Source organism: Anopheles marshallii, chromosome 3, assembly GCF_943734725.1.
Source record: "Anopheles marshallii chromosome 3, idAnoMarsDA_429_01, whole genome shotgun sequence".
NCBI classification, from domain to species: Eukaryota; Metazoa; Arthropoda; class Insecta; order Diptera; family Culicidae; genus Anopheles; species Anopheles marshallii.
In genome coordinates, this window is record NC_071327.1 from 61083950 (window position 1) to 61100868 (window position 16919).

The 16919-nt window shown below is 43.1% G+C and overlaps 2 protein-coding genes across 2 annotated transcripts; one reads left to right on the plus strand and one right to left on the minus strand.

Moving 5' to 3' along the window:
- Positions 1-7542: 7542 nt before the first annotated feature.
- LOC128711753 (mitoferrin) lies at positions 7543-8781 on the plus strand. Its single transcript, XM_053806639.1, has one exon. The coding sequence runs from the start codon at positions 7543-7545 to the stop codon at positions 8779-8781; it is 1239 nt and encodes a 412-aa protein (XP_053662614.1).
- Positions 8782-10949: 2168 nt separating this feature from the next.
- On the minus strand, positions 10950-11828 carry LOC128715003 (uncharacterized). The gene is made up of 3 exons (XM_053809884.1): positions 11650-11828; positions 11288-11582; positions 10950-11180 (listed from the first exon to the last, which is right to left on the minus strand). Exons 1-3 carry the CDS (start codon positions 11826-11828, stop codon positions 10950-10952), a joined length of 705 nt encoding a protein of 234 aa, XP_053665859.1.
- Between the last annotated feature and the right edge of the window lie 5091 nt (positions 11829-16919).

A 16919-nucleotide genomic window follows, 5' to 3' on the forward strand; every position in this document is an offset into this window, starting at 1 on the left:
CTGCACGTAAAACTTTCTCGAAGAAATGAGGCAGCCGTGGCCCAGCTAGTAGTAGCTACAAGTGGTGTGGAAGCGTTTATTTTTAATGATCCCGTACTGTCCGATCGCTTGCAACAGCATGCGAGTGAGCGGTGCGTGTGAGTGTGCAATGTGTGTGGTGCTGGATGATCTTGCCCTTCTGTCGGTGCTTGTTTTCGTCCCAGCTTGCTACGGTTGCGCCGAAGCAAAAGCTGTCAAAAATTGCGCAATGCCCGAGCAAAACATAGAGTAGAATAAAATTGTTGTCGGTGGCAACTTTGCACTCAGCACAGCTGATGATTTTCTGTTATTTTCTGGCAATTTACAGTTTACATTCGTATGCACATGTGTAGGTGCTGTAAGTTGGCATTGGTACAAATACCTTATGGATGGGAGTGGGTTATACGGTATTGGCAGCTATCGTTTGAGTAGTGCGCTAGCCGGCAATGAATATCCAGGCAAGACGCACTAGATATTCGGTAAAAGTATCGATAAACGAATCAGTTAGTTTTTATTGTTCCAACCCTGCTTCGCGAGGAACTGGAAATTAAAGTATCATCTTGCAGCCTTGAACGGTTTGCCCACCGAACGCGACTCAAGCTGCCGAGATAGCGATGGCAATGATTGCGCACAGTTGAGCTCTAGTGCAGAGTACTGTGCAAGCGCCATATCAGCGCCGGCCATACTTGCCCTGGAATGAAAACGAGCGGGCGTTTTATTTGTTCGTGAGGAATAAAAAGTAAATCATCTTGGGATTCACCGCGTTGCGAGTAGAGCTGTGTTTGTACACTGCACTATCTGGGCCGTGCTGCGGTTCTGTCCAAGACAAACGTACATACACGTTGCGAAACAAACAGCTTCAATTGCTGAACGATATCGCATCTCAGTAGGCTGAGTTGTTTGTAACGTGCGCTCGGTTATGGAAGCAACACACAGACACACACAAACGACGTGGACCGTGTAAATAGTGTTTTATCCGTGACAAAATCATTCGTGTACACGGCATCACCTCGAAAGTGATCGTGCAAATTCCATTCTGGCAAGTAAACTCTGACGAGTACAGTTTACATCTTTTCTTTTAGAATGATTCAACGCAAAAGAATCGCCGAACGGTGAAACCGGCTAGCTGACAATATGGCAAACAAATTCCTTCGGATCGTAGAGAACAGTTGGTAGCAAACGGTGTTGGCAACGGGCAACTGGCTAGTAATCAGTAAATTTCGTCCTTCAACTGTTGTTACTGACCCGCGTAAAATCAATAATGGAAGTGGACCTTGCTTTGCAATGGAAGCTACACCAGTCAGTGGGTCTTTTACATTCGTACTACCTTTTCGAATGTTAAACAAAAGGTTAACGTTTAGCTTAACGATTCAACGGTATTTAGTTTGGGATGGTACCAAAAGCCGCTTCGATTGGTTATAAACAGAAAATTCCCTTTCTGCTACCTCCAATATGCTTTGCAAATAGCTAGCGACCCCCGTGTGCGGTGTTCTTGCTTACATGCCATCCAAAAACCCGGCATCGTGGGCAAAAGCGTTCAAACCGGTTCCACGTGAATGCAGCTGCCTGTTCTCGATCGTTGCAAAACCGATGGTCAAGAAAAGAAAGCGAAAAGAACAATTTTATTGCTGATTTGAGAGCGTAATGCCGGTTTTTTTTTATTGCGAACACGAAACCACACTTCTGGGGATGTTTTCTTAAACCCCGGGACCTCGTGTAGGTAGTGGAGCGCAAAATAAAATTAAGAAATAATTAAACAATGACGAATAGATAATGCTACTCTACTTCTAATCTACGTTTCTGGGAGGTCAAATATTTCTTTCTTGATAAAATAGGGAATTTGTTTGTGGAATGAACAATGTTCGTTTTTTCGCGAGATTATTTATTTTACAAACTGGAATTGCACCATCGGGAAAACACAGACTCGTTTGTCAAGAGACCTTTGAAGGTCATTAACCATGTTTGGGAACTAATTAAACTAAACAGTCAATCAACTGGCGATAATCAAATGGACAAACCTGAAAACCAAGCTTGGTTTTGCATGCGATAGCCATCGTTTACCGCAGCTGCATTACTACAACAAAACTAATATTGTTATGAGCTGAAGTGGTTTCCGGTTGGAAGCTATTTATCATTTACTATATTTCAGGAAAGAATTATATTCCCTGACCAGCAAACGCGTTTGTTTGTAAGAAGAGTTACCAGTCTAGAGTTGAGGAAATATCAGCACATCAGAATGTCCACATGTAGCAAATTTTGTTACGATGCGTGGTCATTTGAAAATAAAATGAGAAATCGCTATCGCCAGGTTAACGTTACATGTTCCTGTGGAACGATATGGTACGATTCGTATGAAACTCTTTGTTTTTGTTTTTGAACTTCATTAACCGCACGGGCGTAACTGTATGGCGTGAATAATGAGGGTACAGTTGAAACCAAATTACAAATTCCACAATTTCATGAATCTGCAAAAAAATACAGTTTTCAGAGCACAACACTAGAGCATGCACTTTTATCTAAATAGAAAACGATAACATTTATTTATAACTTTACCTTTTTTTTTGTTTACTTTAATTTCAGTATTTCCACAACCATCTCGCCGTTATCAAGTTGCTGAGCGCAGTACGTTTGCGGGACAATTATCGATCGATGACGTGTATTACATAAACAACTGACGGTTCCTAAAGATCACAATCAGCCAACTGTTTTTGGGATAAGGAGTGTGGTGTACGATCGACGGTGGCGCGGTAGTGGATGCTTCGGTTGCATTCTAGAACTGGCGAAAAGAATAGCGCTGTTGTTTCTGTCGACAAAGAGCGGTTTAAAGACGGTAAGCAATTTTATTCTGTATTTTGGTATTATTTTATCAGATAAACAGATAATCGTTTATATTTTTGCTTTGATAACGGTGAGATGGTTGTGGAATTTTCTTACATTACAAGAAGGAGCTTTATCTGTTTTTAGACATTAAAGTTGCCCCTTTTCAATGCAAATAATATTACATTTGAATACACGCAACTCACAACGAGATACTAAGAAGATTTTGTCCGCCTCTAAGTAAAGTTAACGTTAACGTTAAAGTTAACTGTCACGGCACAGGTTGTCGTTGATGGTTATGAAAGCGTACCGAGAGCAAGATATTCAATTTCTGAATGCTATCCTTACGCTTTGCCTGGTTTTATTGATTTTTGCTGTCTATCAAAATGTAGATGTAGAACACATGCGAATGTGTTCATTGCACCAATACTTGTGTGGGGCATTCGCTGCTGTCGTCGTCGTCGTCCTAACGGTGCGTCGGGACTAGGAGCGTACTACATGAGATGGCTGCGGTATGACAGTCGCGTGGGTCGATGAAAAAGTAATAAACTCTTCATATTTTGTTATGTTTTCACATGCGTCACTCGATTTAATATGCCTGAATACAAATGTGTGAGACAAGTGAAAAGGAAAAACCCGCAGGCTAGACATCGATACGGAGAAGTGAACCCCTAAAATAGACAAATAGATAGAAAAAGTAACTTGATTTAGTGCCGTTAGCTACATAGACCTAGCAGTTTTCTGCGTTGTCTGATCTACGGCCGCCTGTAGTCGGGGCACTAAAAATCACAAACCATTTGTGACGAGACCTAGCACCGGTCTCGCCTAGCTACGGCTTATTCTTACCGAAAAGGAACTTTCTCTTCCGTTCGCAGGTGTGCCCAGCATAATGTAAGAATGTTTCTAGCGCTTTTGGTGAATGAACCTTGGAATCGCTGTTGCGCTGAACTTGTCGAGCACCCTAACCTTGGGTGCTATGGTGAATGGGTTGGGTCCTCTAAACACCGTTTTGGGGTACGAAAAGTTAATCGATAATATACCGCGAAACCTGGTCTTGCAAATGTTTTGATTGTGGTGTAACATTCCAGCTAGTCAGTTCCATTGACGGGGTTTTCCCTCGGGATGCATGCAGATGAAGTGGTACATTTTTCTGTTGCTCCTCTGGCACTGATGCAAATGAGGTCAGATTCGTCAGAAGACCCCGGCATATAAGTAGTGCCAGTGTTCGCCGACTAAGCTGACGCGCGTCGACGATGACGATGCAAATTTCAAGGTCAGCTCGTCGGCGGTACGGTTCCACACTGTGGATGCCGCGCGGGTCCGCGATTCGGTTTTATCGCCACACTACCTACTACGCGCGTGTGAGTAGAGCCAGAAATTCTTCACATTTGCAGGAATTGCAGAATAGGAAGTCAAAACTGTAGAAGTAAATACATTGAGCTTCACACATGGATAGCTAATGTGTTTTCGTTTTATTTGTGAATTGAATAAAATTGTTTAATCAGCTGATGAAGTGCTTTACTAGGAAGCATACGCCGGGGAATTTGATGGAAGAGTTACTGTGCGATGTATGCAACGATCTTGTGCCAGCTTGAACAGTGCTGTTTAATATTCTAATCAGTGCTCTTCTCAAGGTTATTGGGATAGTCCATTGTAGAAAGGAGAATTTGTTGTAACCAATCACCTATATGTTAGGTTGATGGATGTAATGCAATGTATTTAATATGAATTTAATTAATTATATGTTTTTTTTCTTGTTCCATCATCCCCTTTACGATCAGTAGCGCACGTAACTAGCGCGAAACGAATTTTGCACACGCGACAATGTGCACGAAGGTTTTTTTTTTTTTTGCAAATCCCGCGAGACTCGGTGCACGAACCCCTGAAAGATGTCGGTTTCAGACTACGTGGTCCGATGAACGGATGCAAAACTCTGTGCGACGATGCTGCGGACGTGTTTGAGCGAATGTAGCTGCACTCGATCGTGGAACGATCACGTTCCCCTAACCCGTGTACTTAGTTTCCGTTCCGATATTCCTAACGTTGGAGCGTGGAGTGGTTTTTGCTAGTATCTTGGCTATCTTACGCTGTAGGCAGCGGTGAAGGAACTAGAAATATGTCTGAATTAACTGATATGACTTTTGGAACAGGTTAACCCACATAACTTTAGGTCGAAAAACATAGAAGCCGATAAGCGCAAGGGGGAAAACTGTGCTACAATTCATTTTTGCTACGCTGAGTTGATGCATGTGATGAACGCTAAAAATAAGCTCTACGGTGGTCTGGCGATCGTGTGCATCTATTTCTTTGCAGTGCAATTGGTCGTTGAGTGCAATTTAAAATGGTTGCCTTGTTTGCAACGCACTGTCCCGAGAAAGTGTTGGTCAAAATTACGATGTAATGCTCTTTGCCCAAAATGAATCATATTTAAATCTATTTGTTAAACTTGTTTTTAAACGTGCTTTTGGACGGTGTTGGTAGATGGGCAGTGATACTGTATCTGTGTTCTATGTGACAAGATATAGCGCACTAGTGTGGAGCTGTAATCGATTGGAAACAGTTTTTTTAGCACTGAAATTGTCTTACACAGCAGTAACACTGCTATTTGACTTGCAATTGTGCGGTAAAAAATAAAAACGTGATCACCATGACGCATCGTTATACTGGCATGTCAATTGACAGAGTGACACTGTCCCTATGAAACGATGCATCTCCCCGCACATGGCAGCAAATTGCACCGGCGCAAACCGGATGACTGGTGTGTTTGACTCAACTGATAACGAGAACCGTCTAGGAATGGTTTGGTAAACCGGCTCGCCGCTGCCATCGTGGTGTTTCGCAAGTGGTTTGTTTTGGTTTTGTACCCCGGTAATCCACGACCCCGACCTCCCCTCGTATCTGGACTCTCTCTCAAGCACTTTCGTCAACTATCCTGTTTTTTACGACGCAAGGTCGACCGGGAATAATCCTAGGGGTAGTGGCGTCCCGTTGCAATCAATTGCACTTTTTTTTTCCTCTTCACCGCCTTGCAGGCGTTTATCCGGTAGTATGTTATGGAAATAAACGATTATCTGCGGGAGACAAAACACCTGTCGGGTGTATCTTATCAGCTGGTTGCGGCCGGTGGATAATATACCACACACTTTACGCTTTTTTTTGTCATCGATGCGTCTCGGCACATTACGTCATTGTGATTGATGCTTTCAGATGAAATGTTCTCCGCTCCCGAGCGATAAGCCGTTTACCGGCTTCAAGAATCTCGTGCGAGCGTGTTTGTGAGAGAGAATCGGCAAGCACCGGGGCAAGTAAGGCAGCTGGTTCATGCAACCGCGGAACCATCCAAACGCTGCCGCTGAAAGAAGATAACCGGGGACCGCACATAGGTGGGGGTAATTTTTTATTGTAAATAAATGATACCGTACTTGACCAACGTCTCGGCATTTGCTTTGAGGCAGGAGCATCGACAACAGCTTCCGTTTGTGGAAACCACACCCGACCCGCGGCAGGTGTGTGGGGTACGTTGTACGGTCTTCGGTCGATTATACAATCCCTTGTAGCGATAGTGCGGAACGTTAAGGGGTGCGAGCAGCTCGGGTGATAGTCTTTGGTTTTATGCGTTATTTGTGCGTTGACCCATGGTTGAACAGAAGCTAAATATGTCTTTTTTTATCGCAATGATAGCAATCAGTGTGGCGATAATGCTAACATCGGTGTTGATCGTGCATTAATCTTTGCGTCTAACAGCAAACCATCACATATCGCGGTGGGAAGTTATGCCTTTCCATAGTGTGTTTGGTTTAGTAGTAGCACACGCACGTCAGTATCTGCGTGGAAACCGTGAAGATGGTGAACTTACCGCCGTTTCATCGTTTCAACGTGCGCGATAAGGGCTGGTTTGATAAACGCGGTATAGGAGTAGTCCGTATAGGAGCGGTTCGATAAGAGAAGTGCTGATGCTGCTGCTGGGGTTCGTTAATGTGGAGCTATTGTGCATCCAATTTGAGCAATAATTTCGATGTTGCCAATTTCCTCACATGCGTTAGGTGATAGTGATGGTCTGGCCAGCCTTACCGAATGTTCTGAACTGTGTTGAGGTGAAACACCAGCTAGACGCTTTACGCTGACTTGCGCTTCTTTCACCGAATCATGTGATGGGTGCATTTTGTGGGTGCCTAATTATCACCTACGAAACGACCTGTTGCAATCGGTTTTCGAGCTTGCCGGTACAGAGACGGTAACGATAGTCGTTTGTGCATTAAGGTGGTGACCTGAACGCTGTGAACTTTTGGTTGTGCAATTTGGTTCGATTGATGTTGGTCTTTTTTGTTTGATTACGGTGTGAATGGTTAATGAGCACAGCTCTATGTTTGGGAAATGTAAAGGTATATGGGAATGAGTGCTTCTCAGATTGCTCGAGGACAAAACATGAACTAATCTTAATGCTTTTATCTTCCCCTTGCTAACGCTTTGTTTGTTTTCTGTAGTTTCAGATTAAGCCGGAAGGGATCAGCTTTGTGGTATGATGTTGACCATCTAACGATAAGAAAGATACATCTTTACGCCACATGGGCACATCTCGCGAGTGCCACATTTAAATTGGATACAGTACCGTGCAACCGAACCTTGCTTTGAGAGGCGTTCAACGCGGAAGGCGTGAAGCACAGCAACGATCTAGCGCACATACGGACAAACCATCAAGTATATGTCATGAATTCGGACGAATATGAACAGCTGCCGACGTCGAGTGTGCCGGCCATCATGACGGCCGGTGCGATAGCGGGCGTGATGGAGCACTGCGTCATGTACCCGCTGGACTCGGTAAAAACCCGCATGCAATCGCTCACACACATGAAGGCTCACGACACAATCACGTCGACGCTGCGCGACATGATTAAGAACGAGGGCTTGATGCGTCCGTTTCGGGGCGTGATGGCGGTGGTCGCCGGTGCTGGACCGGCCCACGCACTCTACTTCGGTGCGTACGAGTGCTCGAAGGAAATGATCGCAACAATTTCGGATCGGGATCATCTGAACTATATGCTATCGGCAACCGCGGCAACACTTGTGCACGATGCCGTCTCCAACCCGGCGGATGTGGTGAAGCAACGGCTACAAATGTACAACTCACCGTACAGATCGATCCTGCACTGCGCCACCCAGGTATACCGGACGGAGGGTTTGCGGGCGTTCTACCGGTCCTACTCGACGCAGCTCGTCATGAACATACCCTACTCGGCGATCCAGTTCCCGACGTACGAGTTCTTCCAGAAGCTGCTCAATAAAGACAATAAATACAACCCCCCTGTACATATGGTGGCGGGTGGGGCGGCCGGAGCAGCCGCATCCGCCCTTACCACCCCGCTCGATGTTTGCAAGACGCTGCTGAACACGCAGGAGGATGGTGCCGGTAAAACGCGGGGGCTCGTAGAGGCGGCGAAGAAAATTTATCACACGGCCGGCATGATGGGCTTCTTCAAGGGGATGCAAGCGCGCGTACTGTACCAGATGCCGGCCACCGCGATCTGCTGGTCCACGTACGAATTCTTCAAGTACATCCTTTCGCGCGTGAAGAAACCGATTGCCGCTGGATCGACGGGCGGCGGAAGCACACGGGCGTTAGCTGTCGCGGACGACGATAAAACGCCAACGATAACCGATCTGCGGTACATGATACCGGCGAGCGCTTCCGTTAGTGCTGAAGCGTCCTCGACCGGGTGCAGCGGTGTGAACAGTGCCAGCTTGCTGATCCGAAGTCAGGAGCGCGACGGTGCGGGTGGTTCGGTGGGCAGCGATAATAAGGGTGGTGGCAGCCCGGCCGGATTGATCCCGCGCGGTGGCCCCGAACTGCCGGCCATGTCGGGCGCCGGTATCTACGGAGCGATGAGCTACAACACGATGCACTCGAATGATACAAACCACCTAACCGACGTCCGAAGGACGAACTAGAGCCTGAAGAAGGGAGAACAGCAGACAACGGTTCCCTCCCCGAAACAGCAACCGACGACCGGCACTCGAAGTGCGGACACGGTGTGTTGATAAGTTAATAATATTGTTGGTTTAGCGTTTTTAGAAGAAGCATAAAAACAAAAAAGAAGGAGGAAAAAGAAAACAGCAAAGCGACGATCAGCGCAGCGTCTATAGAAAGCGGAGGGTGGAATTGTAAACCCGTGTGCTTACCGTTTTGCGGAAGTGCTAGAACCGATAGCGTTTAGATAGAGCGGTAAAGGTAAGCGTGGTTGAAAGGAGCGCAAGGATGGCGAGTGTGAGGTGTATCGTGTGGACATGCGTGAGCCCGCGCGCATTGAGAGATCGGCTTCGAAGAACCACCTGTCCCTGGGCGCAGTCAGTATGCATTAACGCACCTTACAAAGTACAGCGTTTTGTTAAGTTTACATTATCCCTGGCGGAGATGGGTAGGAGATGGTAGAGCCCAACAAACACGAAAGCAGACAGAACGGGGAACGAGTTGAGGGCAGGCGAATGAGTGAAACAGTGAATGTTACTGTTGTTACCGTTTGTGATTTTCGGGGCATGGAGGCGCACGGTCGCTCGATTGACTCCGCAGCCGTTTACGACAACGTGTGGAACAAAGGCCCGTAGTCGTTTGCTGCTAACCTTCTGCCATAGGGCACTATATAGCACACGGAGCGCATGTCTCGAAGACATCGTTTTAGTGTGCCGTTTTGTGTGCTAAACCAGTGCATTACGTTCCTGCTACATTGTCCTGCAAACACTATAACCATTTGTTGTGTCTATGTGCCGAGTGTCGGGGTCCTTTCAATGTACCGGTACAATATATCCACATTGCATATGTCGTTCCGTGTTTATGAATTTGAACGTGCAGCAGACTGCCACATATTTCATTCAAATTATTAGTGATCGCACAGATATAGGAACGATCTTCATATTGTCAAGCGAAAGAAGAGGGTAAGCAAGCGCAAAGGATAAGATCATCCCCAATTGTACCGGGGAGACGGAAAGGAAAACACAAGTGTATTATGCGCAAACTGTTCTAGCAATCTAGCAAACGCAATCTAGCACCATCTAGCCGGGAAGGTTTCCTTCGGGTGCGATTTTTTGGCGTACTTTTATATTCATTACGATTTTGTATTGTTTTAGACATGCCATGTAATTGCACAAATGTGGAACTACCCTGCTGCGTTGTGCTTTTTGTGGTGACCGCGTTTTGTTTCTCTTGAGATTACTGTATTAAACGTTTTCCTTCGAAGTTTCATATTTTGCTTGTGCTAATACTTGGATTTTTGCCACAAGTGTTATTGGTTTTTATAGTTATCGGACCCAAGAAACGGTCCGGGCCAATGGAGGGAGAAAAACATCTGGGATAAAAACAAAGAAATCAAATTAACATGTTATAAAGTAATAATGTTCGCGCACAGAGGATCACAGTTTACGATCGACCAGACGAGCCTAGTGGAAAATAAATTTCGAAGAGTCAATTAAACGGCGAAACACGTATCAATGCGGCATAGGCAAGGGAGAGATAACAATTGCTTACAAATTTATACCTCAGTTTCTTTCCAAGTGTGTTTCTCACATCCTCACTTTCAGTTTTGTTGATTCAGGAGTTCATTGAGATATCCCATAAGGCAAATGTAAATTTTTGTCGATATTGTTTTCTTATTGGCCAATGAGTATGACCAGTAAACCACAGGTGAACCAGGAAAGACACAGGACACAGGGTCGTGGTACGGTGTTTCTTCGCAACTAGAGATGACACGCTGCACCCCCGGTACAAAGTGCAGAATGCTGTAAGCACGAACACAAAATGGCAACACGGACAACAGTCACAAACACGTACACACTCTCGTCCACAGAGATTCGAAAGAATAAAAAAGTACTATTTCAACAACCTGTATATGCATTGAAACAGTTGAACAGTATGTGGAACATGTGCACTACCGGAAGGATTCATTATGCAATGTGCATCCGAAGATGGAACGAGAAAAGAAGACAATACGAAAGAAAAGAAATAGAAGAAGAAAACGCGTACACATTTGATCCATTTGTAAGAATTTCATAATTGTTGCTATTACTTTAGTTTGAGCTGATAATGTTACACGCGTGAGTGATTTGAATGAACCCGCATCGTTGCCTTAGTGCAGGTTGCAGTTGCGAACTTTAACGCTCTTCCACCAATTATCGGGGTAGTGGTACTTTTGCAGCTCGATACCACCCATCGGTACGGTGTAGTGGAATCGTCCGAGTGGTCGTTTGGGCAGCGTACCCTGCAGCAGATTGACGGGAAAACATTCCAAGGACGGTGTCCAGTCACAATGCGGTGGTAACACCCGTCTCTTCCAACCGATACGTTTGTACATTCCTTGCTGTGTAAAAATTCCGCAAAAATGATCAATTGATTAATGTGTTATTGTTTTATAATTTCAGCGCATCCTGTTCAGACTATTTGAATTAGAAAGATGAATCATCTTACCGTTTCGTCCAGCTGGAATACGACCAACTCCACGTATGGTGCGGCATGCGGTGCAGTGGGCTCCTTGGCGAATATCCTGTAGATGCCCTCCGAGTGCAGATAGTGGATCTGTAGCTCGCTGGCATAGAAATTACGTATGAAGCGTGCCTCTTCGTGGCGCATCAGTTCTTCATTTAGCACACAGAATTCCGCCTTTTCCCGCCAGGGTAACATCTTTGCCATGTGTATCTGGCCCCAAAGCGTACCGTAGCAGAGGAAGTGTGTTAGCCCGTGCTGTACCAGCAGCCGGTGCACTCTGGAAAACAAAATGGATAAAACTGCCTCTAAAACAGTGGTTTGAAGCAGTTTGGAGTTTGCAAAACCTTTCGAACAGCTGTTCCAGCTCGTGCCGATACAGTTCGGTCATATTGCAGGTATGCTGAAAGTGGCGACTGTCGGATTCTCCCCGACCAAACAGGATTTGGCACCAGCGAGTCGCCGTGTAGATAATGGTTGCCACACACAATAGCACCACCAAACGATACAGTGAAAACCGAAGCATTACTTCAATGCGGACCGAACCGAACCTTAATGTTTGCAACTAATTTTGTGGAAGACGCGCGCGAAATATGTAAGTTAGCTATCACAGATTTGCTATACCGCTACAGTATCACAGATAGTTATCGTTATCGTTTCAGAATACGGTGAAAGCGAAGGATGAAACGTCGGTCCGTCGTTAAGTCTACTGACCGGGAGGCAAATTTTCAACAGCTGACACACTACAGCTGCCAAGCAAAATCGTGGCTCATGCGCATTGGCCGTGTTTATCTGTGTATAACATCAGAAACGAAACAAACGGGGGTGCCAATCGTGTGAGTACCGTACACTAAGTGGGTGGAATGTGGACGTTTGTTTAACATAGCTGCATTGTGATAGTATCTTTGAGCAAAGAAACCGTAGACAGCGACAAAAAGAGGTTTTTTTTATTTAAATTTGTTTATTTTCTGTCTTTTTTTCTTCGTTTAAAGTTATGACGAAACGATACATATGTGTCACGCATTCCTCTGTACCACTTGTCTCTTCTATTTTCTCATTTTCTATTCCTTCTCTGTGTGTAAGTGTGTTTAGTGGATTGTGTTTATATTTTTGTTTTGTATCTGTGTAATGTTTGTGCGTTTATTTCTGATTTTCCCTTTCTAATGTGTGCTAATGTTTCGTTACTTTTATCGTGTTTTTTTTTCTTCGCTTCCTTTTCGCTCCCCCCTGTTCATCATCATATTAAAATGTCCTAACATAATACACAAAATGGTTTGAAAAATTATTCTCCTTCGCTTTCGCTATTGCTAAACGAAACAAACGCACTGGAACCATAAATATGTTTGTCTTTGCTATACTTTTGTTTTGTTACAGCGGAAAGCTTTGTTCGCTTTATTTCGTTTTGTTTGCTTCATTAGTACATACTGCTTTCTTCGAAATGCCTTTTACTACTGTATCGTGGTTTTGTGTTCACCTTTTCTTTTTGCTATTTTTATCTTTTGTGGCGCTTGCTGCTTGCTTGTCTTATTTGTTAGTGAGTTTTCTTTTTCTCCGACCCGACGGATGACGCTACAAGTTTACGTTCGTTATTCACGCACATTCGCTCGCATTGGACATTGCTTCTAGGATTTCGATATTCTTCGGTCATTATAGTTAGATCATTCGGTGTTCGGTGCATACAACTCACAGACGTTTTCCAGCTCTAGCTTTCTGTTACCAGGGGAATAGTGTTTGTCCTTTTCCGGTGAGATAGTGACTTACGGAGCTGTTCGCAAAGATTGGTTACTGTGGCGTGTTCCGAAGATCTATCGGTTCGGCTGTCGACTGTGAGTATTTATTATAATATAAATATACTTTAACTAGTGGCATTCTGATGGCTATGGCCCTGGTATGGATAAAAGTTTTTTTTTTTTATAACCATTTGTAACGGTGATGGACCGACGGAAAATACCAGCTTAAGGCTTATGTTTTTTTGTTTTTGTTGTTATTATGTGTTCTTTCTTTTTATTGTGTAGATGCTGTGTGTTTGATTTTGCGTGTTTTTGTTGTTGTTGTTGTATTGTTTCGCTACTTACGTTGAGTGGGGTCGGTGTTTAGTAAGAGTTTGTAATAAAAACTGGAATATGTATGCAATTTGATTTATTTGTTTCTCTACCGCATTTTCCACTATGCTGGTTATAATCTTCGCGTAAAAACTGTCGCGTCCTACTGTCATTGAGCGTTAACGTGATAACAAAGGTAGCTTGCCGCTTTGACCATTAGCTTTATCTCATCTTCCATACTTCCATTTTCCCACTTTTAAGTGTGTGTGTGTGTGTGTGGAAAGCTTTGAGCATATACCTTATGCGTACTCCCTGTGCCCTTAGCAGCATCAGGCACCGCCGCTGATGTGTTCGCATGTTCGCCCTGTATGTGCATTTACTTGCTTCGAAGAGTACCTACTTTACACAGTCGGCAATTATGTGCGTTTTTGGTATAATGGTTTGGTTTGAATGCTCCTGAACTCGACCGTTTTATCATCAACTGGCATCCGATATATACGCGCATTGTAACAGTGTGTGAGTTTCGTGACGCTACAGTACGCTGGGGGTCGTGTGTCTGAGTGGTTTTCTGCTCAAAAACTTAAAATATATACAAACGCTAGTTCCGAACGGTTATCGCTGCTGTGTTTATGTTGTGAAAGTAATTGTTTCTTAACCGTGCGCATATTTACCACTTTTTTGTTCGCTCCCAACTCATGTTTCCACATGTTTTCACAGCACTGCGCAAACAGAAACAATGCTGCTTTTGTTTTTTTTGTGTTTGTTTTCCCGTTTCACCACTGCGTACTGTTTTTGTTTTGTAAGATATTACATTCCTATATAAAAAATTTATATTTATTTAGAATTTTTCTTGTGTTTTTTTTCTTTTCTGTTTCTGCTTTTCATATATATATATGTTTTGTATATATATATAATATTTTCTCGTACATTTTTGCCCTTCCCTCTCATAGTTTCATATGTATATAATTATTTTTTCTCTGAATTTCCTTTGTTGTTGAATGTTTCGTGTTACGACACGGCTACGTCAGAAACATTTCAGTGCTACAGTTCGCTTTTGCTGCTGTGTGTTTAGCATTCTACTATATATATGTGTGTATATATATATATATTCCATTCGCTTATCGGTTTATTTTCCCTTTTCTTTTTGAAGTGTTGTCTGTTTTTTGCTTTTGTTTTCTTTTACTAATATTAGAGTACAGTGAGTATTTAACACATACTTACACATTGTTTTTGCTTTTATCCATGTTCACTACAGTTGTGTTTTTTTGCTGTTTTGTTAGTTTTGGTTTTGCATATTTTTTTTTCTTGTTTGCACTTCTATACAACATTCAACTTATGCTTTCGCTATCTGTTTTTTCTTTTTCGTTTTTTTTCTTAAGTTGCCCTACCAGTTCCGAGATCACTTCTGTCAAGTCTCTGAGATATCTGTTTCCTTTTTTTCATGCATGTTGCGCTGCATTGCGTTCCTACACAGATCAATCACATTGTGGGTTGTTTTTTAGTTTTTGCTTGCTTTTGATTTGTAGTTATTTATTTTGCGCCTTTTTTTGTCTGAGGGGGATGGTTTGGGGGGAGTTTTTAAAGTGTGAAAAGGGTCAAGTGTGTGTTTGCTAGCTAGTAGGTTGCATAGGGGTTGTATTTTAATGAGGGAAGGATCATATAACTGGATCAAAATCACAACGAAACAAAAACTAGTGGAGTAACCAATAAAAAAAAACAAAAAAACAATTTAACATAATATAGTGCTCTAGTGTATTCTGAGTGTAGGATAACATTTATAAGAAAAGAAAAGAAAACAAAACAAAAAGATAAAGAAACTCCTTAGTAAGCGTAAGTTACACATTTTTTCAGTGCAGTTAGCGATTACGTTGTGTTTGCTGTTCGCCCGTTCGCCATTTTCCTCTATTTGTAGATAGGTTAGATTATTAATTTTGGAAGAACCGAAATCTACTCTATGCAAGAACATTGCTGGTTGTATGTTTAAATATTGCCACTGGTAGGAATCATCCGCGCTTGTTTTATATGTCGGTAAAATGGCAAACGGCCATTGCTTAATTGTTTGACTTCCGCTAGCAGCAAGTAGAAGTACCTTCGCTCGGTTTTTTCTTCTCTTGTTGCATTTGGAGTTTTTGGAGATGGTCCAGTAAGCTTTCCGCAGTGCGCGGGCCACGTTGCTTTCTCTATTTTTGGTTTTTAGTTTGTCAAAAAACAGATCGAACCTTTTTTCGTTTTTCTTTGTTTGGACTACTACATGTATTCGATTTTTTTTTTCATAAGTGCGCTCACGTTTTGTGTGATTAGTTATTTTTTAGTGTTTTTTTTTGTTGTTATATTTATTTAGCTTTTTTTGGTTGGGTTTTATGTTTTTGAGTTCCACTTTTTTGTTACTGTTTCGGTACTAGTACAATCAAGTACAGTGCTTATCGTAATATCGTAAGTTTTGGTTTGTTCTTCCCTTTGCTATCGATGATAATAAGGGCGAAGAGTAACTTCCTTAACCGTTCGCCTTGTTATTATATTATTTCTGCTTGTCTCCTTAGTACAGCTTGGTAATCACTTACTTTTTTCGATTTGTGTGCGAAAACACTGATCGCGCCTGTTTGGTAGCATTTACACGTCCGTAACGTAATGTCTGATACAATTGCGATCGTACAAATGACTAGTACAAACCTCGTATTAATGCGCTCGCCGGTAGCAGTGTCGGATCACGTTCTGTTTAAAATGTTTTTACCGCGTTTAGGGTCTACTACGTGAAGGGAGTAATGGTACGCTAAGAAGGTGCAGGGCCGGTTTTTTGTTCAGTGTGTTATGTGATCGTGTTCGTGTTTGTGTGTGGGAGGGGGTTAGATTCTTCCTTTTTGTCTAGCTTATACGGTGTGTGGATACCGCGAGGAAAAGTTTGCTACATATGTTTTGTTACTAACCACAAACCATCCGTAACATAGTTGTGTTTTTTTTGTCATAAATTTTACTACTTGTTTCGCGCCTTTCTTACGTACAGGAATGAAGACATTTATATTCCCCATTTTATGTTTGTAACATAATGCCCGTACCTTATTCTTACCAGACATCGCCACATACGCTAATGTAATTGAGCAGTTCTTTCAGGGTTTCCGGTTTGAAAAGTATTCATCCCATACGAACCCCACCGTGTGAAAAAGACACATAATCTACAGATATTTGACGAGTAAACATCCCGTTCACCTAGTTATGTTTGTTTGTTTTTTGTTGTTGTTTACGGTAATACGTTATTTTCTTCCACTGCTTACACTGCTACTGCACGTCGTTTACCCCGTGACGTGCTTTGTTTTGTTGCTTCAATTAATAAGTCCTATTTGTTTCCATTTATAGTTTGCCCATTTGTTTCGCGCGGCATTGCGCTGAATTGAATGCAGTTTTGGGTTGTGCAACTACAGTAAAGGGCCCCCTACATACAAGCCGGCAGACAAGAGCCCGAATGTTGTTTAGTGTTTAAGTCCTGACCACCTCGACATCTTGGCGGATAAATAAAAAAAAAATACGACAAATAACCGTACGGTAGAAGTGTGTGCAGTGTGCAAACACAAAGTGTTCAT

Bases quoted from the DNA above. Each gene is read 5' to 3' on its own strand.
- LOC128711753 (XM_053806639.1), top strand. From the start codon at position 7,543: ATGAATTCGGACGAATATGAACAGCTGCCGACGTCGAGTGTGCCGGCC.
- LOC128715003 (XM_053809884.1), bottom strand. From the start codon at position 11,828: ATGCTTCGGTTTTCACTGTATCGTTTGGTGGTGCTATTGTGTGTGGCA. The intron at 11,583-11,649 runs GTTTTGCAAACT...TTTGTTTTCCAG, and splicing joins CTGGAACAGCTGTTCGAAAG to AGTGCACCGGCTGCTGGTAC. The intron at 11,181-11,287 runs GTAAGATGATTC...ATTTTTACACAG, and splicing joins TATTCCAGCTGGACGAAACG to CAAGGAATGTACAAACGTAT.